At 36.0% G+C, this 25,921-nt stretch overlaps 1 protein-coding gene across 1 annotated transcript in view; it reads left to right on the top strand.

The window, feature by feature from the left end:
• ARL6IP6 (ADP ribosylation factor like GTPase 6 interacting protein 6) overlaps positions 1-25,424 on the top strand; it is a 35,882-nt gene extending 10,458 nt beyond the window's left edge. The window contains exons 3-4 of the mRNA XM_001489885.5: positions 3,564-3,696; positions 24,028-25,424. Of these exons, the coding sequence (XP_001489935.2) occupies positions 3,564-3,696; positions 24,028-24,121 (227 nt within the window). The 3' untranslated portion in view covers positions 24,122-25,424. The remainder of the gene's footprint in view (positions 1-3,563; positions 3,697-24,027) is intronic.
• The last annotated feature ends 497 nt before the right edge of the window (positions 25,425-25,921 follow it).

The following is a 25,921-nucleotide window of genomic DNA, read 5'->3' on the forward strand; positions in this document are numbered from 1 at the left end:
TGATGGAAGAGATGAGCTTCCATTGTTTCATCAACTGATGAAAACTGAGCTGTAGTGGAAATGGATGTATGTATGTGTGTATTTTAAAGGCCTGTATCCTTTGCTACAGCAGTTCTTCCTCCAGAAGTTTGTTACAGACATCCTGGTACAACTGCACAGTTTAGTACAAGAATGTTACTTGTAGCACTGTTTTTAATAGTGAAAAGCTGGAATAGTAAAAATATGCAGGAATTATGGCTCTATGTACTGACATGAAAGGTCTCCAACATTGTTATGTGAAAAAAAAAGCAAAGTGCAGGACAATTTTTCTGGTGAAAATCCCTTTCAATGGTAAATAAACTGAGAAAATATATATATACTGTTCATTGCTTGTACATAACTAGCTCCATACGTCTATCTACATTGCTTAGATAGCTATAATTTTTAGAAAACATGCACACAGAACTCATAACTGATTGCTTTTAGGAGTAGAGTTGGGGAAGGACGACTTTAACTTAATTTTTATACGCTTTTGTACTTCTTAAAAATTATGTTAACTCTTAGTAAAATAGCTTTACAAAACATTGATTGTCAAATTTTTAGCTTCAGTATTCTGGAGACAGGGACTTGTTACAAATTTAGTTGTTGGCAGTTGCCAGCTTCTGTGGCTTTTCTGCTTGTTCATAAACAAATTGAGTAATTTTCAGAAGCATAAGCATTTGTAGACCACAATACTGCAGTGTACTTTTTTAGCCCTGTCAGTGTGACCTTGCTTTTATCAGTGATGTAACTATTCAACAGTTGAAAATGAATATAAAATAATTAAAATGCTCAAGGTGAGGCAAACAGATTATGGAATAGTAGTTACTTCTGGAAACTCAAGAATATTCTTGTCTTAAATTTGGTAAACTGTTTATTAAAGTACCTGAGTGAAAAAGCTTGATGGGCTTTCGAGAGCCTCACATTTAGTTATTTTTTAATGTTATTTTGTGTCTTTCTCACTTTTTTTGATATTTAAAAGTTTCCATTATTCCACAGCAGTTCTCAAACAGAAACTTGATTTTTAATAAATAACAGCTATTTGGCAGTATAGCCACCTTTAAGTTGTTGTATACTAAGAAATCTTATAATTTCTGTTTTGATCCTTTATCTCACTGGGTTGTCAGGAGGGTTGTACTTCAGTCTCTACTAAGGTTCTGTCTACCCAGTCCCAGATGGGGTTAGGGTTCTAGATGCTGACACTGTGCCAGGGTATTGGGATGGGGTGCAATCTAGTCCTCAACACATTTGCTGAAATGAGTTACCTCTGAAACATCTTGCATTCTGCTCAGGATGGCCTTTCAGATGTAGTACCTTCCAGCCACGTGACTAGCTGCTGTTTCTGTGCCCTGCTTAGGGCAGAGGCATTTGGAAGCTTGGCTCTAGGCCCACCTGCCAAGATACTGTACAGCTATGATCCCTCTCTGGTGTTGTGTGGCCTCTTCTGCATGGCTCTGACAGGAAGCCCCAGCAGCAGTAGTCCCACCCTGTATACACACACAAGTGCAAACGTACACACACAACACACTTTTTTCAAACCAGGGGAATCTTTCTTGCCTGTAGGGAAAGCCCTCATTCTCTTTCTCCCTGTTCTACACAAAAATTTTATCTGTACCCCAATCAACTTAATTGTCCTTAGTGTCTATTCAAGGCATTTTGTGTTTATCTATCCTCCTGTTTCTGTCTTTTCTAGTTCCCCTAATTATTTTGCAACATAAAAACCAAAGAGATGCTTGGGCTATTTCTCATTTCTTCTTTGCCACATCCTTCTTCTGGGACAGGAAACACAGAGTCTGTTATCTCTTTAAAAGGGGGTAAGGAAAAGGGAAATATCAGGAGAAAAAATTAGGTTAATCTTTCAAAAATACTTTGCTACAGTTTTTCTTAATGCTCAATTGCCCTGAGATTGTCTTTTAGCAGTTTTATCAGTCTGTTACCAGCTTTCAGATGGTTTGAAAACAGTCCAATCACGTATTTCTTTTTTTTTTTTAAAGATTTTATTTTTTCCTTTTTCTCCCCAAAGCCCCCCCCCGGTACATAGTTGTGTATTCTTCGTTGTGGGTTCTTCTAGTTGTGGCATGTGGGACGCTGCCTCAGCGTGGTCTGATGAGCAGTGCCATGTCCGCGCCCAGGATTCGAACCAACGAAACACTGGGCCGCCTGCAGCGGAGCTCTCGAACTTAACCACTCGGCCACGGGGCCAGCCCCCAATCACGTATTTCTTACCTGCTTCTTGCTAAAATAAAGGCACCTGTGGTTGTGCATTTTGTGCGGCTGGGAAATATGGTAATTCTTAGGTCATTCTCCACTGTGGGGTCCTCAGCCTTTCCTTCCTCCCTGTACTACTGAGGCTTGGGGCACACACTCATCAGTAGTGGTGGCTTAGTGAACTGTCTTAATGAGGCAGTTTGAATGCGTATCTAAAAACCTTCAAATTAATTTATTTGCTCTGTTGTCACTTTGTTTATTTCCCCTATTCTTCCACATTTCAACCCTTTCCCCTTTTCTTGAGTCCCGTATAGAACTATGCTTTTGACTTGATTTCTTTGAGAAAATGCAGTTCCAATCTGACCAGAAATAAAATCTAGCATCCCAGTCCATTTATAAATTGAGAATTAACTTTTGTTCATATACTTAGCTAGGTTAAAGAATCAGATTGGAGGGCCGGCCCCATGGCCAAGTGGTTAAAGTTCCTCATACTCCACTTTGGCGACCTGGATTCGCGAGTTCAAATCCTGGGTGTGGACCTACTCCACTCGTCAGCCATGCTGTGGAGGCATCCCACATACAGAGTCGAAGAAGATTGGCACAGATGTCAGTTCAGGGCGAATCTGCCTCACCCAAAAGAGAAAATAATGAGATTAGGTTTAAAACGTTTGTAGGAAAGCTGTAAAGAATAGACACTCTAAAGTTGATTCATATGTCAAAAGTGCATGGTATGGTGCCAGCTCCAGTGGCATGGTGGTGAAGTTCAGTGTACTCCACTTTGGCATCCTGGTTCAGTTCCCAGTCGTGGACCTACACTGCTCTGTTAGTGGCCATGCTGTGCTGGCAGCCCACATAACTAAAAAATAGAGAAAGATTGGCATGGATGTTAGCTAAGGGCAAATCTTCCTCAGCAAAAAAAAAAAGCATGGTATGGAAAGAAAGGAATCACTTAGTACTAAGTAATGAAAGTCAGCAAGCTCTGATTCACAAGGGTAAATGAAAAATGTGAAGATGTTTTTAACAGTGAGGTGTTTTAACCATTTTTCTATAGTTGAATTTTATAAAACTGAAGAATTATATTCTTACGTTTAATTTGTACTCTTTTCACATATTAAATTATAATTGATTTGAAGTATTCGTTGATATGACTTCTCATTGTGCTTTAGTATTTTATGCTTCTACATAGGATAGCTTATACTAAGCTCAAATCTCCTATCATTTGCATATAATTCAGGAGATCAGAAATACACATGATCTTTTTTGAAGATGACAATACTGGTTCAATTTAAATTGCTTTGATGTTAATAATTCAGGTTTTTCCCCCTCTTCCCATTAAGGATTCTGGACGCTACTTATAATATCCCTAACTGCCGGATTCTCCTGCTGCAGCTTTTCTTGGACGGTGACTTACTTTGATTCTTTTGAACCAGGAATGTTTCCTCCTACTCCTCTTTCACCTGCCAGGTTCAAGTAAGTATTCCTGTTTCCTCTTGTTTATTTTTTAACCCATCCCAGCTCTGTCGAAAATAGTAAAATAGAAGCAAGAGGCTGCTTATTTGTAAGATAATATGTTGAGACCCGAGACCGCAGTCTTTAATCTGTAAAATACCAAATGACACAAGGTTTTCAGCTTGGCTTAGCCTTTAGATAAATGGAAAATATTTAAAATTCCATGTGTAGATAATGCAATGGTTTTTTAAAAATTTGAAATTCAAGAAATGATCTAAGAAGTAATTTGTTCTTTTGGGATGGAATTTCATTTAAAACAGTTTATGAAGGTTACTTTAATATCAGCAATGTGGAAGTTTCACAAGATTCATGTATAAATGGTCAGACTTTATTACAGCTTAATAATTGGATTGGATTTTTCCTCAGATTTAAATTTTTGTGATAATTAGCAAGGATTTATGGCACCCAGTCTATATGTCTAGCGTAGATTTGATGCATTTCATAGTGGAACAATAATAATTTCTTTGGTCTGTATTTTCTGTGTTTCAAAGAGTTTCAGAAGTTCAGTAGGTTGTGTCCTAATCTAGGAAAGGTAAGGTTTTAAATATAAATTTCCATATAGAGCGTCTACCTCTGGTGTCTTCTACAAACTGGGGGGAAAGGATGAAGAGTAGAAAATAAATTATTAAAGATCTGTGTATTCTCAGAGTGTTATAGTTGTTACTGTTGTTATTACTACCAGCTCCAGCTTAGTTCATGGACAGCTTGTAGAGATAAAATAAGAAAATCTATTTGAGGGACTCTATAAATATGCAGTTTAATACTAATGATAGTTATTAATAATCATTGTTACAACTGGCCTCCATTATTAGTAAACTCATAAAATTTTCTGTCTTATAAATATATCTTTAAAAATTTTGGCTTCACTTCAAATGAAAGGTGTTTGTCCAAATCATATACTTGCCAATAAATTTTGTGTGTGTATTTGAGGTGGATAATGATTAATTAATAATCCAATTGACCAAGTTATACTTAACAATGCAGTACTGTCCCATAGTTTACATGGCTACCATTCAGTTGGAAAGTTTATTTTGCTAAGTGATAGAGTGTTCAGCTCAAATTTGTATTGTTGCTCCCTGTTGACATCAATTACTTTAACACGGGGTATGAGTCTAATATGGATAATATACTGAGACTCCTTTCATAAATCACAAAAAAACTTAATCTCATTTGTTTCTTTTACTTATTTATATCTCACCTCTCCCCTGAATTCCAGCCCTACATTTCCAGCTATTTAGTAGATCTTGCAACCTGAAGTTTAGAAAGCATCTTGCACTTAGAATTATTAAAACTCTTGTCTGTCTTAAAGACATCAGTATCCACCCACTTATCAAGGATTGAAACTCTTATTCACTATATTTATCCCTTCAGCAAGTCCAGTCATTTCTGCCTTTTGAAATGTTAGTGGAGTATTTTGTCTTTGCACCCCCAGTGTTTTTGCCCTATTTAGGGCCTTGGCCAGCATACTTGACTCCCTGGTCTCCCCTACTCCAAGCTGTCACTCTTCTGATTTGTCCAGTATATTGTTACCTTTCTAGAAATAGATCTTAGTCACAGCTTTCCCTTGTTTGAAAGTCTTCAGTGGCTTTCCCACTGCCTTAAAAATAAAGTCCCAATTCCCAAGTACAGCATAGCAATCCTTCCCCAAGTGACCCTGCTCTGCTTTTCCAACTTTACCTTCAGCTATTTTTCCAAAGCACCCTATACTGTAGCCACATATCAGATTACCTTGGCATCCCCCAAATAAACTACATACTTCAAAAAAAATTATTATTTTTTTGGTGAGGAAGATTGTCCCTTAGCTAACATCTGTTGCCAATCTTCCTCTTTTTTGCTTGAGGAAGATTGTCACTGAGCTAACGTCTGTGCCAGTCTTCCTCTATTTCGTATCAGGGATGCTGTCACAGCATGCTTGATGAACTGTGCGCAGGCGTGTGCCCAGGATCCAAACCTGTGAACCGTGGGCCGCCGAAGCGGAACCTGCAAACTTAACCACTGTGCCACCATGCTGCACCCTAAACTGCATACTTTTGAGATGCCACGACTTCACCCTTGCTGCTGTTCTCTCTTCCTAGAATGTCACTTTCCCTCTCAGCTTCTCTTCCACCGCTGCCAGAATTCATAAGCGTCATAGATGTTAGAAACTTTTGGAATTTTCTAGAGAAAAGCATTTCAGTGTTCTCTTAAAGATCTGGAATTCTGAAGGCATTTAACTAATTTCTTAAAAATTAGCTTTGGATGGCTGGCCCCTTAACGGAGTGGTTAAGTTTGCACGATCTGCTTTGGTGGCCCAGGGTTTCGCCAGTTCGAATCCTGGGTGTGGACGTGGCACCGCTCGTCAAGCCATGCTGAGGCGGTGTCCCATCTGCCACAACTAGAAGGACACACAACTAAATATACACAACTATGTACCGGGGGGCTTTGGCAAGAAAAAAGGAAATAAAATCTTTAAAAAAAAAAAAATTACCTTTGCATTATTTTAAGCTGGAAGCAGTAGTGGTGGACCTCAATTTTCAATGTGTTTATTAGTCATTCAGTTTTATCATGAGATAGTGTCAGATCAGAAACTTAGATTACATATTTGTTAATACAGCCTTAAAAATACAATTTTGAAATATATACATTATATTGCGTATATATTTGAATTCCTTTCAATATGTAGATAGGGATAAGTTAATTTTACATATGATAAATCAGCTATTAAATATCTCATGGAATCAAACTATAATTTAAAATTGTATGTTAATAGAAGCACAGTCCAAAAGAGACATATAATAAATATAGTGATAGTTGATCACATATTAACAGAAACCACCGACCAAAAAAAGGCATTTTGTGTAGTGGTAATTGATGAAATTGAGTTTTATAGTGAAAACTCTGCCCTCTAGTGCTTGTAGAAAATAATGCAATTACTTCAAGAGATAATCAGAAAAAGTATATTCTCTCTGTCACCAGTAGAGTGAGTGCTTATACAGGGAAACAACTTCTCTACCTTTTGAAAAAGCTGAAGTCTTTTCAGACTTTATTTTCTTAGAAATCAGGTTGATGTATTTTATTAATTTGTAGCATCAGACTTTCATAAAAATATCTTTGTAACAATTTATATACTCTTCTTACCTAAAGTAAAGCATGATGTTAATACAAATATTTTTCGGGGCTGGCCCCGTGGCCGAGTGGTTAGGTTCTCGCGCTCCTCTGTAGGCGGCCCAGTGTTTTGTTGGTTCGAGTCCTGGGTGCGGACATGGCGCACTGCTCATCAAGCCACACTGAGGCAGCGTCCCACATGCCACAGCTGGGAGGACCCACAGCTAAGAATGTACCACTATGTACCGGGGGGCTTTGGGGAGAAAAAGGAAAAAATAAAATCTTTAAAAAATATATATATATTTTTCCTGATTTTATAAAAGTAATACAAGTTTTGTTGAAAATTCAAAAAGAAAAATAATCGAAAAAGCCATAATTAGAGAAAGTGACTGCCAATGTTTTAATGTATATTTTTCCATTCTTTGCACATTTTAAAAATTAAAATTAAGATCACAATATACATGTTGTTTTGTAATCCATTTTTTATTTATCATTATATTGGAACATTTTTCCGTTCAGTATTTCTTTTGAATTTTCAATGTTTTGAATACCAGTCATTATATATGACCAATCATTGTCTCAATTTAGTTTTTAAAAGGGAAATCTAATATAAATGGTAGCTGGATTCTAAAATAATTTATCAAACAGGGATCTGTTTAACTATTTAGAAACTAAAGAAAGGCAAGATAATTAAAACATCATAAAATGAAAGACTTTCTAAGATTAGGATTGTTATTAAAAATATTCCCTGTTTCCAGCTCCATGACTATCAAACATAGAGTAAAATAATCCTGTCTAATTGGTGTCTTAAAAAAATCTTTTGCTCTCTTTTGCAGCCTTAAACACATGGGCTTTATTTTTTTTAGCAAACTAATTAGTGGAAGTAGAAAACAAATTAAAAAGACCATGTTTACTATAGCTATCAATTAGTTGTGTTTCCCTAGAAACGTATAAACTCCTTGAGGGAATAAAAAAATAAGCTTTATTGATGGTTAGTAAATATTAGATGAAACATTTAATGAAATTAGAATTTGGATCAATAATTCATTAGAGGAGTTAAAATTTTTTTCATACTTCTATATTTGTTAGCTATTATCTTAGTTTAGGCTGCTATAACAAAGTGTCATAAACTAGGTGGCTTATAAACAACAGAAATTTATATCTTTTCCAGTTCTAGAGACTGGAAGTCCAAGATCAGGGTGCCAGCATGGTCAGGTTCTGGTGTGGGCTGTCTTCTGGGTTGCACATGGCCTTCTTCTCATTGTTTCCTCACGAGGCAGAGCAGAGAGAGGAAGCAAGCTCTTTGTGACTCTTATAAGGGCGCTAATCCCATTCATGAGGGCTCAACTCTCAGACTTCGTCTAATCCTTATTACCTCCCAAAGGCCCCACCTCCTAGTACCATCACACTGCAGGGTAAGGTTTCGACATATGAATTGGGGAGCGGGGAAGGGGGGTCGACACAAACATAATCCATAACAGCTATAGCTTAGAAACTTTCACTTTTAAATAAGCACAAGACCTTTAAGAAATACAAGATAGTTAAATAACTTTGCAAAGTATATTTTCAGACAGGTACTTAATGGACTTCAAAAGGCATATTTTTAAGAAAAGTGGTCATGTTGACTTACTTTGCAAACTTTGCTGAGTTAAAAGGTATACTGCAATGTCATATATACAAACTTCTCTGTTGGGAAGCAGTCATTTTTTTGGTGTTTTTGGATCAATTACACTTTTAAATTATTGTCTTAGTTATTTCTGAAAATCTGTTATAGTGTTAAAGAACAAGAGGCAGAGGCAGTAATTTTAGATTCGTTGTAGTATCTATGTAGGCATTCCCCACTTCTCATTAGTTTTCCTTCTTCATTCATTGGGTCTTGTCACTGATTTCCAAGCAGGCAAATACAGTCATGCACCACATGACAATATTTCAGTCAACAACGGACTGCATATATGATTGTGCTCCCATAAGGTTAGTACCATATGGCCTAGATGTGTAATAGGCTATACCATCTAGGTTTGTATAAGTACACTCTGTGATATTTGTACAACCACAAAATCACCTAATGACATTTCTTAGGACATTTCCCTGTTGTTGAGCGACACATGACTGTATAACAGTGTGTTTGTAATTATCATTTCACATTGTGATGATCTGCTTTAATTAGAGTTTCCAGGAAGTAATGTATCTAAGTAGAAGAGACCTCAGAGATTGAAAGAATCGTGGAGTTCTTTCTAGGCTGGGCTGGTGGCAGCACCAGAAGTTTCATTTACATCCTCCTGATAGGAGAGGAAGTTAGGTACGGATAGGAGATGTGCCTTGAAGCTGTGTTTTTCCTAACAAGTACATCTTTTTAACAAATATTTTAGGATTGCTAACGATGCTTTAGAGGTTCCTATTAAAGATTATGGGGGAACTAAGTCCCTGCTGAGTCCTCTTTAGGTTGTCATTCATCTGGGTGATCCAGTTTTTAACAGAGAAACTGAGTCCCAGGGAATTTAAGAAACTTTCACAAAGTGAAATAATTTGCATGTAGCGTAGCTAGCATGTGACTCTACATTTATTGTTTTTGTTTGCCCTGCCAGCTAGCCCACCTCTTCTGCCTTATGAGATGAATCAACAGGAGGAATTTCACTAATTGAAACAGTATCACTGTGAGCTTTTGCTATGTGACAGTTTTGCCCTCACAGTATTGTTAAATCCAATCAAAATCTGCTCTTAACATCTTACTGTCTTTGTTCTCTCCTTCATTGTTTTCTCCCAGTGACCAGTGTTCTGCACTTGAGACTGCAGGCCACCTTTCACATTACCTGTGCACAAGCCCCATCTAGTGGAGCAGTGATGTAGCTGCAGGTTTATAGTTGTTCAGCATGCTAAAAAAGAAACCACTCTGATTATAATAGATCCTGCCGGGGATAGAAATGTTATTTTTTTTATAGCCTTGAAATAAATTTAGTGGAAAAATGATAGTGTAAGGGGGTCTAACAAAAAGCACAGTGTAGAAAACTCATTAATTTTGTAATTCAGTCAAAATATTTAGTAACAGTGATATGAAAAATAGTGAAATGTCATTAAATTTGTCTACCTTATAGTACTTTTATGTAGAGTCAGAGGTCAAGGGCCAATATTCTTCAAGTTAAGGGCGTTACTTCATTACACTCAATGGTGATAATCACAAAAGTCTTATTGCTGGCACTAGAAAATGTTCATTTTTTAGATCAATGTTCAAATTTAACGGTATATACTCCTATAACCTTCAAGCCAAGAAGTTAACTTTGTAGGGATAGCACCATTATTTTGCACTGGAAATATGCACGGAGACTTACTTCCAAGGAGGAAACATCAGTGTTTGTATTTAAAGTTACTGAGGGTAGGCTAACTGCTATAGAAATCAAGTGTTACACGAAATTTCAGATTTTTTTTTTTTTAAGATTTTATTTTTTCTTTTTTCTCCCCAAAGCCCCCCGGTACATAGTTGTATATTCTTCCTTGTGAGTCCTTCTAGTTGTGGCATGTGGGACGCTACCTCAGCGTGGTTTGATGAGCAGTGCCATATCCGCGCCCAGGATTCGAACCAACAAAACACTGGGCCGCCTGCAGCGGAGCACGAGAACTTAACCACTCGGCCACGGGGCCAGCCCCCGAAATTTCAAATTTTAACATGCTGGTCAAAGGTTATATAAAAGTAAGATTTCTGGTGCATTAGATATCTGAATCCAAATCCTGGATTTTTGAATCACTTGGTGAAAAACTGATTTTAATTTTTCTCTTGTTGAGATATATTATAGCATGTCTTGCAGTCACAGTGTGGTAGATTTTGGAGAATGTCTCAGTTCTTCATAAATCCTCTGTTAACTTCTGTCCTAAGAGGCTTACCATCTTGAACCTTACAGCTGAAGATGAGTCTTTTTGAGAATAGAATGAATTGTTTTAAAAATAAATTATCTCAGCCTTGAGCACAATTCTGCATTCAGTTTAATGACTTCAAATATCTGTTTGTTATAGGAATATTTGTTAAAAAACAACATCATTTTAAGTTTCCCTCAGTGTTTTTTTTTTTCTTTTCTTCCGGTGAGGAACATTGGCCCTGAGCTAACATCCGTTGCCAATCTTCCTCTTTTTGCTTGAGGAAGATTGTCTCTGAGCTAACATCTGTGCCAGTCTTGCTCTGTTTGTATGTGGGATGCTGCCACAGCATGGCTTGATGAGCAGTGTGTGGGTCTGTGTCTGGGATCTGAACCTGTGAACCCTGGGCCACCAAAGCAGAGCACGTGAGCTTAACCACTACAGCACTGGGCTGGCCCCCCCAAGATAGCTTTTAAAAGAGACCTAAGCTCGCAAAATCATCCCTCAAGTAGCTACTTTGAATTATCAGAAATTAAGCAAAAATATTACATTTTATTAACCTCGACTCTTTAGTGTTTGTACTTCCACATGCCTCTCAAATAATCACATCTGTACATTTCCTAGAATGAAGCAGATTAGAAGGCATAATGGGATGCCCATTTTATAGAGCTAAGAGCATAAATTCACTATTTTATATTGTTAGAGAAGTTTGAAATTTGGTATTTGCTTTTAAATGTATTATTGGTTGTGTTTATTGGCTTTTTCGATGTGGGGCTCATGGTCAAAATGCAGGGAAACTTTACAATTTTTGGTGTTATGTCTTGATTTCTAGGAATGTGCTAAGGTAAAGAGTGGTGTCTTCTTTTCTCCAGAGCCTGCTTAGAATACTATCTATAGAACTTGATTGGCAGTCTACAGTATTTCATAGTTATATACAACCCAGGTGCTGTTTGCTGCCTTCCTGATGCTGTTGGTCTTTTCTTGGTCTGGATCACTCTTGGTTATCTACCTTCCCATTTCTTCTTCTACCACAAATGGTGTTTGATAAATACTAAGGCACTCAATCCCAAAAAACACATACTTTTAATTTAATTTAAATTTATTTCTGCACAGCCTTGCTTTTTAAAAAAAATTGTATCACCTTACAATGCTATTTGGAATCTGCAAAGTAAATTAGAGATGAGAAGGAAAAGGAAACGACTGTTTTTTGTTTGTTACTTTTTGGTAAACTATTTCTGGTAACTTTGACAAACTAAAAACACGTGATCTGATACTCTCGTGCATGTGTTATTACCTATGTAAAGTGATTTGGATATAATCAGAGGCCGAAATTGTTAAATTTCCATTACATTTATGGTAAATATGTGTTTGTTATTACTGTTGTAGGAGGGAAGCAGACAGTGAGTTAGAATATTTAATCCTGGAAAATTCAGGATTTAGGATTGCCATTGCTATATTATAATATGCTTTTTCTGTTCAACATTACATTTTTCTATGTTAATAAAAGGTTTTCTCGAACTTCTTGTTCTTCTTGACATTGGGGGCTTTCATTCTTGTGGGTTAAGATAATAGTACAAGTAGAATACATTCATACACTGCGTAACGTTTCAGTCAATGATGGACCACGTATACAATGGTGGTCCCTTAAGATTAGTACTATACAGCCTAGGTGTATGGTAGGCTATACCATCTAGGTTTGCTTAAGTACACTCTGTGATGTTCGCACAACGACAAAATCACCTAACGAATTTCTCACTTCTCAAAACTTATCCCTGTTATGCATGACTGTAGTAAAATCATAATAGAAAAGGAGTTACAGGTTCTTAATTTCGGCAGTAATATAAGTCTTGGAGGTCAAGAAAAGTGAGTAATTTAGCGTTTAAATTCGCAGTTTATTTTGCGAGCACTCTAGATTTAAAGTTGAGCACAATAAATTGACTCTACTACTCTTTCATACAGATTTTGGAGAGCTGCCTCTTTGTCAGATCAGATTCTTTATTGCCATGGACTAATGAAACAGATGTCAGATGGCTAATTGCAGTAGGAGAGAAAAGCTGTTCACAAAAGAGATAGATCAAGAACTTGGCGTTGATATTTGAGTATCATGAAGTTTCATTATCTAGGGACTGTTTGGAGCCGTTGGTTGCAATGCTTTCACTATTAATGACTATATTGATGGCGCTGCACTGCAGTTTCTTGAAGTGAAGAAGAGTTAATATATATGCATCTCTTATAAAATATATTCCATTACTGTTCTGAATGGAGACTCAAATAGAGGTAACAAAATCCTGTAAGAAAGCATATTAACTATTCTTAGTTTCCTTGTTTTCATAATGTGATATCTAGTAGGGGTTTGCTTTGCACCTGTTTGCTGTGGCCTTTGCTTATGCTAATTCACAGTGTTACGCATGGGCTGCTAAAAAGGCACAGGTGTTCATATGCTTGGAACAGCACTGATAAGAAATACCTGAGAGAGAGCACTTGCCAGTTTTGTACTTGGAACCCTTTCTAAGTGAGTTCAACAATCTTTGTAAATTATAAGAGGTGGCCTGGTATATTAGAAAGGGCTTATAAGTCAGAATAGGTGGCTTTCAAATCCAGTCCACACCATATATTAGCAAAAGAACTTTTGAGCAAGTCAGTTAGTGTCTTTGAGCTCAGATGTGTGAAAGGGGAATAGATTAGTACCAACTAGCCCATCCTGTCTCCTACTGAGCCAGTCAGACACGGAAACAAATAGCCACTTGGTTCTTAATATAACTTCGTATTCTGTCAAACACCGAGAGCTTTCTGCTTAGAGCAAAATCAGTTGGCAATGAAGTTAGTCTTTTAAATTGTAGGAATTCTGTCATAAGAGTGTGTCTGAAATGTGGGAATATATGTGAAGGAAAGGAAATACAGGTATTAACATGGTATAGGAATGAAGGTTTCAAGAGAGTGGAATCCAGTATGTAGTACAGAGATTCAGTTCAGAGTCAACCAAGGCTGGAGTGAAAACAATAAATAATAATGAAACATGAAAAGAGACCTGCTTGAATCTGTCGGTCTCTCTCTTAAATAAACAAAGGCAATTATTTAAAACTTTTGGCAGGGCTTATTCAGTGCTTTATTTTGTGGTTCAAAAGTAAGAGTATAGTGACTTAAATTGCCAGAATCATTGAATTCATTTGAATCTTAAATTTTAAATGTATTTCTCTTTTTTTTTTTTTTGAGGAAGATTAGCCCTGAACTAACATCTGCCACCAATCCTCCTCTTTTTGCTGAGGAAGACTGGCCCTGAGCTAACATCTGTGCCCATCTTCCTCTACTTTATATGTGGGATGCTGCCACAGCATGGCTTGACAAGCAGTGCGTAGGTCCGCACCTGGGATCCGAACTGGCAGACCTCAGGCTGCCGACGGGGAACGTGCGAACTTAACGGCTGCACCACTGGGCCAGCCCCTAAATGTATCTCATTTCTGAAAAATGCAAATAATTAAGATACAATTCTTTCATGACATATTTATGTTACTATTAAATATCAATATAAGTATATTGATAGAAATTGCATCTCCAGGCCACAAAAAAATTATAAAGGGAGAAGTGATTGTGAACTTGCAGGAAGAGAGTAATGCCAGGCAGAAGCATACACATACATGCACAAACCTATAGTTCCTCAGTCTCTTTCTCCCATCCATCTCCTGGGTCTGTGTATATGATGTTATTGTTTGTTTATTTGGATTTGAGATGGGTCTAGGTTTAGGTGTTTTGCTTAGAAGGAAGGGAGAGTTGAAGTAGAAGGTCAAAGGAATTTTTTAAAATCTCATCTGTAGCTGAGTTTTCTTTACTATATAGTGGCTAACATTTATTGATCTTTTGCTGTATGCCAGGCACCTGATCCTCATAACAACTTTATAAGGGCAGATTCTATTTTTATTTCCATTTTGGGAAATTGAGGCACACAAAGGTCAAACAGCTTTTGTAGCTTTGTATCCCTTATAAGTGGCAAAGCTGACGCTCACACCTATCTCTAACTACAGAGCTTAAACTCTAAACCACTAACAGGAACCATGTAAGTACTTCATTGTGGGACTCTTTATTATTGGAAGGAATTTTTGGATCCAGAACAAAATAATACCCTTTTTATAATCTTTTAGGATGTGGAAGTAGTTCTATTAGAATGAGCTTTTCTTTATAACCATATTTTTTCCAATATATTTTACTCTTACTGAACAATATTTCTCATTTATTTTCATTTTGATTTCATAATTGTATTGCAGTGGGAAACAACTTTATGTCAGCTTAATAAAATCCACATTTAGGAATCCTAACATTTACTTTAAGAAATATTCTGGTTTTGTCATTGAGTTCTCTGTGTATTTTTCTACTACTTATTTTTAAATGGTCCAATGACCAGTCAGGTCTTATAATTTTGAATTAGTATGTTAAGTGATATCATCTGTTAATTTTCATTATATTTGTGGAGTCTCCTCGATTGACTTTTTGGGACTAAAATATTTATGTACTTATACTCCCTGCATAAGTACAGGTAATGTTGATCTATAATGTATTTTAATAGGTAGGAAAAAAACTACATAATCTCTTTCAAGTGTTTTTACTTATTCTGTCTCTGCTACTTTGAATAGTCATAGAAATTTAGAACTGGAAGTGACCTTAAGTTTGTCTGGTTGAGCCCTCCACTTGATAAACATGAAATCTTAAGTATGAGTTCACTTCTGGTTCTCTCCTTTTCCCTTTACACCACAATCTCTCTTTTGTCTGCTGGTCCATTGCCACATCTTTGAAAACCTAGGTCAAAACTCATCATTAACGTATCTTGACCTTATTAACTGTATTGTTTGCTCTTTTCGCTTGTTTTATATACAGTTGACACAAAAGCATTTTGAACAAAGGGGTGTTTTAGGAAAATTAATCTGTACAGTGTGTTTAGGTATATGGAGAGAATGTGAGTGACTTGGAAAGAATTTCATCATGAATCAGTTTTCTTAGTCACATTCGTATATGAAATAATAATTATAGCAACATCTCTAAAAATAGTCATGCTATGTTAAAAATTCTTTAAGCCTATTTCAGAATCCTTGTGAATTTTGAAATAGAATGGATGGTCTTCAAAGTTAAACATTTTCATTATATAGTGGTATGAGACTACGGGATTTGTTTTCTTGTGGGTTTTTCCCCCCACCTTATTCAGTAGTGTGGTCCAGATTAGAAATCCATATGGCATGACAAAGAAAATCAGATGAGCTTGACAGGGCCAGGTATTATCTACCCACATTTGTGGGTTTGGCAGTATTAATATTAAATAATGCTGAAGTTTTACTTATTCTGGATGTAAATTTTTCATTTTATTTCTGATTAAATTTCTCATATTAGAACTTATTCCATAGATTTCAGAAATGATAGTTATTTTGCTTTACTGATCTAATTACATAACAGAGAAAAGTGCTACCCCTGATCAGGCTTATCATTCTTCTGGGATTGGATCCTTTCCTTTTCCCTTCATGAAAGTATAGAAGAAACAATGAGCAAAAATTGTGTACACTCTACTCAACCCTCCCAAGCCCCTCACCCCTATATTACATTACCATTTGCCTAGCAGTGTGTGACTGCTTCACATTATGGAAATAAAAGGTCATGAATGACTTGTAACAGTAAGAACCATTTTGGAATCATTACAGACTCCATGGTAAAACTATGAATAAAACAATACACAACAGATACTTTGGACCAGTAGAATTTTTATTTTTACTTTGTGCAAGACCAGTAGTGCCTTGTCTTACACACATGTACAAATTAAAAAAGAAGAATTTGTAATAGACCAAAAAGTACCTTCTGAGCCTCACATTGAGAGTGAGCCTATCAAGAATCTACAAACACTGGAATTGCAGGAATTAATCTAAAAATGTGACATTAGTCTTACTTTTTTTCTTAATATTCAGTAGAACTTGTGGGATTACAAAATAAAACCAAAGGACTAAAAAGAAGCTGCCTGAAGTCATCAATTCTTTTTACTCCATGTAAATATAATGACAGCTGTTTTGAAAATAAGCTGAATCTTGATTTCTCCTACACTGATAAATGAAAAACCATGATTAGGAATAAGAAGGAAGGAACTTGAAAAGAAATAATTATTTTATTTCTTCTGACTTAAAAATGGCTTGTTGGTAAAACATAAAATTTCTATGCATATATTTCCTTGCCTCTGCCCCCACTGCACCTCCCTCATGCCTACGTTACAAACATAGATCTATTTCTGGATGCTGGAGTCTATTCCAATGTCTTTTTTAATTTCTGGTTCTGTTTCCTTTTTTAAAAATTAATTTGTTTTTACCTCATAATTTGATTTTTTCAAAGATTTTCCTTTGACGCATTTACTGTTATGAGATGTGTCAGTTTCCCACCAAAATAATTCTGTTGAGCTACTACTAAGATCTCATTGAATTTACAAATTCTTTTCGAGGTAGTTGACATCTTTACAATGTTGAGTATTCCCAGATTATTGTAGGTACCAATCTTTATTCAGAGCCTCTTTTAATATCCTTCAGTGAAGTGTTTGTTTGTTTTTGCTGAGGAAGATTAGCTCTGAGCTAACGTCTGTGCCAATCTTCCTCCACTCTATACGTGGGTCGCCACCAGAGCATGGCCAGTGAATGGTGTAGGTCTGTGCCTGGAGTCTGAACCCATGAACCCAGGCCACCAAAGCAGAGTGCAGTGAACCCAACCACTATGCCTTGGGGCTGGCCCCGAGTAAATTTTTTTGTTTTGTTTTTTTAAAGGTATGTTTTTTTGGTGAGGAAGATTGGCCCTGAGCTAACATCTGTTGCCAATCTTCCTCTTTTTTTTCCCCTTCTCCAAAGCCCCAGTACATAGTTGTATATCCTAGTTGTATGTCCTTCTAGTTCTATGTGGGATGCTACCACAGCATGGCTTGATGAGCAGTGTGTAGGTCTGTGCCCAGGATCTGAACTGGCAAACTCTGGGCTGCCGAAATGGAGCGCATGAACTTAACCAGTACACCACTGGGCCAGCCCTTAAAGTTTTATTTTTAATTGCAATATAATTCATATAACATAAAGCTCACCATGTTAAAATGTATAAGTCAGTGATTTTTAGTATATTCACTAGGTTGTGTTTCTCTAATTCAAGAACATTTCCATCACTCCAGAATGAAAATTCCATACTCAGCAGTTACTCCCCTATTCCCCCCTCCTTCTAGCCCCCAGAAACCTCTAGTCTACTCTTTCGTCTTTATGGATTTGCCTATTCTTGGCATTTCATATAAGTGGAATCATACAAATCCCAAAAATGTGGTCTTTTCTATCTTTCTTTCACTTAGTGTACTGTTTTCAAAGTTCATCCATGTTGTAGCATATGTCAGTACTTCTTTCCTTTTTATGGCTGAATTATATTCCATTGTATAGATACATCACATCTTCATTTATCCATTCATCAATTGCTGGAAATTTGGTTTGTTACCACTTCTGGCTGTTACAAATAATGCTGTTATGAACATTCAGGTACCAATTTGTGTAAACATATGTTTTCAGTTCTCTTGAGAATATACCTGGAATGGAATTGGTGGATCATATGGTAACTCTCTGTTTAACTTTTTTGAGAAACCACCACAGTTTCCTACAGCGGCTGCACCATTTTATGTTCCCACCAGCAAAGTATGAGATTTCTGGTTTCTCCACATCCTCACCAATACTTGTTGTTTTCTTTTTTGTTTTTCATAACCATCTTAGTGGGTATGAAGATCTCCTTGTGGTTTTGATTTGCATTTCTATAATGACTAGATGTTGAGCATTCTTTCATGTGCATATTGGCCATTTGTGTGTCTTCTTCATAGAACTGTCAATTCAAATCCTTTGCCCCTTTTTAAATTGGGTTGTCTTACTTTTGAGTTATAAGAGTTCATTTATATCCTAGATAGTAGACCTTTATCAGATACATGATTTGTGAATATTTTCTTCCATTCTGTGAGTTATCTTTTCACTTTCTTGGTAGTGTCCCTTGAAGCACAAAACTTTTTAATTTGGTGAAGTCCAAATTATATTTTTCTTTAGTTGCTTATGCTTTGTTGTCGTATTTAAGAAACCATTGCTTAATTCAAAGTCATGAGGATTTACACATGCTTCCTACTAGGGATTTTATAGTTCTTACGTTAAGGTGTGGTCTATTTTGAGTTAATTTTTGTATATCGTGTGAGGTAGAGGATGAGATTTCATTCTTTTGCATCCAGTTGTCCCAGAACCATTTTTTGAAAAGACTGTTCTTTCCCTATTAAGCAGTTGTGGTACCTTTGACAAAACATAATTGACTGTAGATAATATGGGTTTATTTCTGGACTCTCAGTTTGATTCTGTTGGTCTGTATGTCTGTCCTTATCCCAGTACCACAACATTTGATTGCTGTAGCTTTGTTGTGAGTTTGAAAGTTGGGAAGTGTGAGTCCTCCGACTTTGTTATTTTTCAAGATTGTTTTGGCTATTTGAGGTCCCTTGCATTTCCGTATGAATTTTCAGATCAACTTGTTTATATCTACAAAAAAAGACAGTTGGAATTTTAAGGACTTACATCGAACCTATAGATTAGTTTGGGGAATATTGCCATGTTAACAATATTCTTTTCAATAGGATATCTTTCTATTTATTTAAATCTTCTTCAGTGAAGTTTTATGGTTATCTTCATGTGTCTTGCACATTATTGTTGTGTTTCTAAGATTTTGTAGTTTTTCTTTGATGTTATAAGGGATCTTTTAGCATAAAATTTTTTAAGTGGCTAATGCTGCTATATGGAAAAGTTGTTGATTTTATCAGGGGTAGACAAATAGGCCAAAAGAATACAATAGAAGGTCCAAAAAACAGACCCACACATATATGGCTGTCTGACTTAGGACAAAGGCACCACATCAATTCAATGAGGAAGAAAGATGATCTTTTCGGTAAATAGTGCTGAAACAATTGGGTATACATAACGAATAAAATGAGCCTTACCTCTGCCTATACACAAAAATTAATATGAGATGAATTATAGACCTAAATGTCAAAGGAAGAACAATAAAACTTCTCTAAAAAACAGAATATCTCTACAACCTTTAATTAATCAAAGATTTATTGAAACGACCACAAAATACTACTAACCATAAAAAGAAAACGAATAAATTGGACTTTATCTAAATTAAGAACTTGTGTTCATCAAGAGCTCTTATTGAGAGTGGAAAAACAAGCCATAAACAGAAGATATCCATGACACATATTTCTGACAAAGGATTTGTCTAGAGTATGTAAAGAACTCAATGAGCAAAAGACAGAAGGTTCAAAGAAGAGGATATCTGAGTAGGCAATAAATAGATTAGTCATCAGAAGAATAAATACCACAACCCTGACATGCTCTGCAGACCCACTAAAATTAAAAAGACTGGAAATACCAAGTATTGGTGGCAGTGTGGAGCAACTGAAACTCATACATTGCTGGTGGAAGTGTAAAGTAGTCAACTATTTGGGGAAAATGTTTGATGCTTTCTACTAAAGCCAAATTTAGATCTATGTTATAACCCAGAAGTTCTGCTCCTAGGATATACCCAAGAGAAATGAGATGCCCACACACCAGAGATAATGTATGTAGTATCATGTTCATAGTATCTCTATTTGTAGGGGCCCCAAATGAGAAACAACCCAGATGTCCAAGAGTAGAATAAATAAATTTTGATATTTTTATATAGTGGAGTACTAAACTGCAATACAAAAGAACACACTAATGCTACATACACCCGCTTGGATGAATCTCACAGACAGAATATTGAGTGAAAGAATCCAGACACAGAAGAATATATATTGTATAATGCCATGTAGTTGGAGTTTCAGGGGCAGGTGACACGAGTGATCCTGATAGCCAACAGTATGGCAGTTATCTCAGGATTTGGGAGAGGGAAGGTGGATACTGACAGGGAAGAAGAACAAAGGAGCTTTCTGCAGTGCTGGAAATAGTCTGTATTTGACCTGGATGGTAAGTCCGTGACTGAAGATTCCTTGATCTGTATACATGTTAGGCATTTGCACTTTACTGTATATACTTTAAAAAGTAAAATGCACGTATATATAGAGAGATTGAGTAAAAAAGACACTATACTTAGTCATCATTTTAAATTCAATAGTTGAAGATAGTATTTTCATTGTAGCTGAGTCAATTCAAAACATATTCTCTACCAGAGATAAATGAAAGGTTTTGACAATGGGGAACCAAGATACCTTGAGGGTTTTAACAGGACTTCAAGGATCACAAATAAGAATCATAGGTGGTCATACAACTCAATAGCCAAAAAACAGCCCCGTTAAAAAAATGGGCGGAGGATCTGAAGAGACATTTTTCCAAAGAAGACACACAGATAACCAACAGGTACATGAAAAGATGCTCAACCACATTAATCATCAGGGAAATGCAAAGCAAAACCACAATGAGATATCACCTCACACCTGTTATAATGGCTGTTATCAAAAAGACAACAGATAAGTGTTGGTGAGGATGTAGAGAAAGGGAACCCTTGTGTCCTAGTTGGTGGGAATGTAAATTGATGCAGCCAGTATGTAAAACAGTACGGAGGTTCCTAAAAAAACTAAAAATAGACCTACCATGTGATCCAGCAATTCCGCTTCTGAGTATCTATCTGAAGAAAATTAGAACACTAATTCAAAAAGATATGTGCACCCTCATATTTGTTGAGGCATTATTTTCAGTAGCCAAGATATGCAACCAGGTGTTCATCAGTGGATAAATGGATAAAAAAATTGTGTATATATACAATGGAATACTATTCAGCGATAGAAAGAAATGTGAAGGAAAATAGAAGGAATGCTATTCCATAGAAGGAAATCCTGCCATTTGTGACAACATGGATCGACTTTGAGGGTATTATGCTGAGTGAAATAAGTCAGACAGAGAAAGACAAATACCATATGATCTCACTTATATGTGGAATTTAAAAACAACGACGAAACCATGCTTACAGATACAGAGAACAGATTGGTAGTTGCCCGAGGCAGGGGTCTGGCGGTGGGAGAAATGGGTGAAGGGGATCAAAAGGCACAAACCTCCAGTTACAAAATATTTAAGTCATAGGGATGTAATATACAACATGATGTTTAATACTGTATTGCATATTTGAAAGTTTCCAAGAGAGTAAATCTTAAAAGTCCTCCTCACAAGAAGAAAAAAACTTTATAAAAGAAGAGTAATTACACTTAATAGTACAGATGAAGTAGACTTTCCTCTTAATATTTATGGCTTAAGTGTGTCAGATATACACATACGTGCACACACAGACTCAATGTTGATTCCTTATCTTCAAAAGGAGAACTATCCTCCTAAATTGTCCCCATACAGCTTTGTATGAAAATCGTACACTTATCACAGGCCGTCATGACTTAGCCTTCCTCTTCCTCCCTGTACTTTAATGAAAAAGATCCAAAGAAAACAAGGAGAGTCGTAGGAGGGAAAACCTGCAGGGATAGTTTGTGTCTTCCCCCAGAGAGGAAAATCATGGTGAGTATTTTGAAAACGAGCTGTAAAGTAAGTGATGCCTTGAAGATTTTAAGTCCCTTGCCTAGCAGTACCTGTGTGACAACTGTTACAGGGTTCCTGGTGGGAATGTGGTACGTTTGAGATGGTAAACCACTGTCTGGGGCATTTCCTCATTGGCATTAACATTTCTTGCTTTGCCTGTTTTGTAAGGGTCACTGAGCATTTGAGCATCTCAGTAAAATTCAGTTATACCAACATTGTAGTTACTATAACTTCCTAAAGTTTAGTAAACTGTCCTTTCGAGATTTTTAAAATTTTTTTGGGTGTGCAGGGTCACAAACTTTGTAAAAGAGAACAATTAAGTCCTGAAATTCTGTCCCATGATTAACTTTATTTTGTTAGTATGAATTTAAATGTTCTTGAGTCTTTAGTGTTTCTTTTACAATGAATGATAATGCTGATGGTTTAATTTTATAGTGAGGTTTCTGTTCACTAATCTCGCTATGTATTTGAAGAATTTCTTCTTTTTTAAAGACGCAAAACATTGTGTATCTCTTTTATCTTACCATAGAATAGGTAATACAGCTAGGTAGATTAACCCTTAATGGCACATGAGAAGCATCTTAAACCAGTCTCTAGGTGAATAAGGTTGAGTGGCAAGAGTAAATAATAACTCCCATGGACAAGAACAGGGGGCCATCAGGAAGCATCTGGGTCTTTCTCTAGTCTCGGCCGAAGACGAAGGAGCTGTTCTTGAAGAATGTATGTTTTTCACCCTGTGTCCCTGATCTTGTGTGACTGGAATCATCATAAAGAGGTGCTCTTCAGATGTTAATTCAGATCTAAGTACCTCCCTGGCTTTGACCTGTCCTTAGGAAAGGAGGAGAGGACCAGGGCATAATGACCCTCTCGGTCCAGGAACCTTATTACTTATGACTTTCAGCTCTTACTACTGCCAGTGCACCTCCGTATATGTCCTCGATTTGGATTGCTCCAGTGAGGAGAAGATTCTGTTCTGCCTCTTGACACCAATTGGACACTACCTTCTTTTCTTTTTAGCATATCTCATCCTTATTAGGATAAGCAAAGAGTATTATTGCAATAAAGTTAGTGGAAGCAATGTTAACAAAGAAAATGCAGTAAAATAAGTAAAATTGCTGCCAGATAGAGGGAACAATTGTTAGGGAAAATCTACGCTCCTAAGCTAGTCAGCACACATGGTAATCATAAAACAAGAGTTGTGTCTTTGCTGATACTTAGGAACTCATTGGAAGCCACTTGAATTAAGTAACCTATTAGGTTGAGAACTGAAATGTCTTAAAAAACAATCTGATTTATGACTCACATATGGACAAGTGCTGTTTTTAGTGCTCAAAGAAAAAGTAGAGTTCCTTCATATAGTCTAAAAATGGTACAAACAGGACAAATACTTAAAATAATACGTATTTGAGTTCTAAGAGAGAACAAGAGAGCAGGGAAACACAATGCCAATTAATGACAGAACATGTTTGTGATGTAACAAGATTCATACCTTAAAATTAGGTTATGGTACACACAGTGACTATGAAGCACAGTAAAGAAATAGAGGGATCAAACTCAGCATTGTGCTCTAAGTAATGAAATTGGGAAATTATGCTTGATAACCAGGACAGTTTTTGACAAAGAACTTGAGATCTATCCATTACTAATCCTACAGATGTTCAGTGTTCTTTTTAAACTCATAATGTATAAAACATTTGGGAAACATTCCAGATTGTAACCATTTTCAGTAAAAACTGGTAGTGTTTTTTTTTTAATATCAAATTACATTTTCCTTTTTTCATTTGTGTTTTTCCCACTCTAGGAAACTGACTGGACATTCTTTCCACATGGGCTACAGCATGGCAATTTTGAATGGCATTGTAGCTGCTCTTACTGTAGCCTGGTGCCTCATGTAAACCCACACTGAAGCAGTATTCTCAGCAAAACTTAGTCATGATTGCTTCGTGATAACAGGGAAGAACATCATTGCCTACACAGAAGACCAAGAGACCTGCTTTTATGCGGATCAGATACGTGCCATATCATCGTCATTACAGAGGACCTTCTCAAGCATTGTTCTAGAGCCTGGGCATTGGGAATATCTGAGTAGTACGTTTCAAGTATTTTTTTAAAAGTGTAAGATGTTTACCTCACCTTTTTACTTTTGTGTGTGTGGTTTTTTTATACGTTGTAGAAAACATTTTAATGGAAATCAAACTCGAAAACTTGAATACAGAACAATGCCTACCTTTCTGTGTATGTACTACATTTTTGCTAAGAAATACTGATATTACTGTTTAATTGAGACAGAAATATTTCTTATTTATTCGTTGTATTAGAAAAACAAACAATGCCTACTACGTTTTATAGAAGCTACTTTCAGATCAGAATAGTTTTTGATATTCATATAATCAATAGAAGGTGCATTTATATTTTTTAATGGGGCTTAGTTCCTTATGTGTTTTTATGTATTTTCCTACTACATATTGAATTTGTATGTTTTTAAAATTGTTACATCTAGACAAATGTAAATGTTATTTTTTAGCTGGTTCAAACCTAATACCTACCATTTTTAATAAGTATTTTGTCTTTAAAAAAACAGCAAAAAAGCACACTGACCTGAATTTAAAATTAAATAAATTTATTTTTAACAAAAAACAACTGAAAAAAGATAAATTATTTAAGCCATTAAAATAGTGAGAAATTAGAAACTGTCCGTATTTCTCTTTCCACAATTCCAAATATTTATCTTGGTGTATATATGGTTACTTCAACAGAATTGATATTATTTTGTTTTTAATAAATATAAACCTGAAATTTTTATATTTAGAAATGCTTGAACTAGTTTGTTTTTAATCTCAAAAATTACCAAAATAGAAATAGTATTTTGAGACAGTGTGTGTATATATATATGTGTAATTTTTTATATGTAGTTTCATAATTTTTCTATTTAAATGTTAGTTAATTTTGGTGTTAGTTTTTGTTTTCATACTAATTAAACCTTAATTGTTCCTACTTCCTTTCTAGAAAGTAACTTCAATTTTAGAAAGATGGACTATTTAAAATGCTGTTTCTCTGGCCATAGAAAAACTTACATTAGGAAAGCATTGTGTAGTGAAACTGCTGATTTCGGCTAAATGGGAAATGAATATTTTCAGTGTCTTCCTGTTATCTGCTGGGTGTTGTTACTGAGTAAATGATTTAATGATGTTTCTAAAAGTCTTAACTTTTTTTTTTTTTTTTGGTACTATTCAAAAAACCTTTTGTTGGAAATGACAAACACTGCTCTAACTTAAATTATCTGAAGTAAATGTTTAGATTATTATGGAGGGATGTGTATGTATCTGTAAATATACATACATATATACAAATTCTTCCTTCCAGAGTGATTGTTGCAATGGATATATTTTCACTCCCTGCCTCCCCCTCAACCCCCACCTTGGTTCTAAAGGGCTCTTCCTGTGCAAAGGAATGTACAGGTAACAAAATCAGTTTTTCTTCTCTCCACACCTCCAAGTCCCCCTTCCCCAAATTTGGATAGCTTCTTCCATATTCTTTGTGTCTTATGACTAAGAAAAATATTACATTAGACCCTTCATATGTAGTTATCTATAAGATAGATAGATACATGCATACATATAGATAGATATCTGTAACATATTAATTCTGGAACCCTATTTCTTCTGGACAAGTACTCTTCCTTGTTGAGAAATTTC

The sequence above is a fragment of the Equus caballus genome, chromosome 18, assembly GCF_041296265.1.
Source record: "Equus caballus isolate H_3958 breed thoroughbred chromosome 18, TB-T2T, whole genome shotgun sequence".
NCBI classification, from domain to species: Eukaryota; Metazoa; Chordata; class Mammalia; order Perissodactyla; family Equidae; genus Equus; species Equus caballus.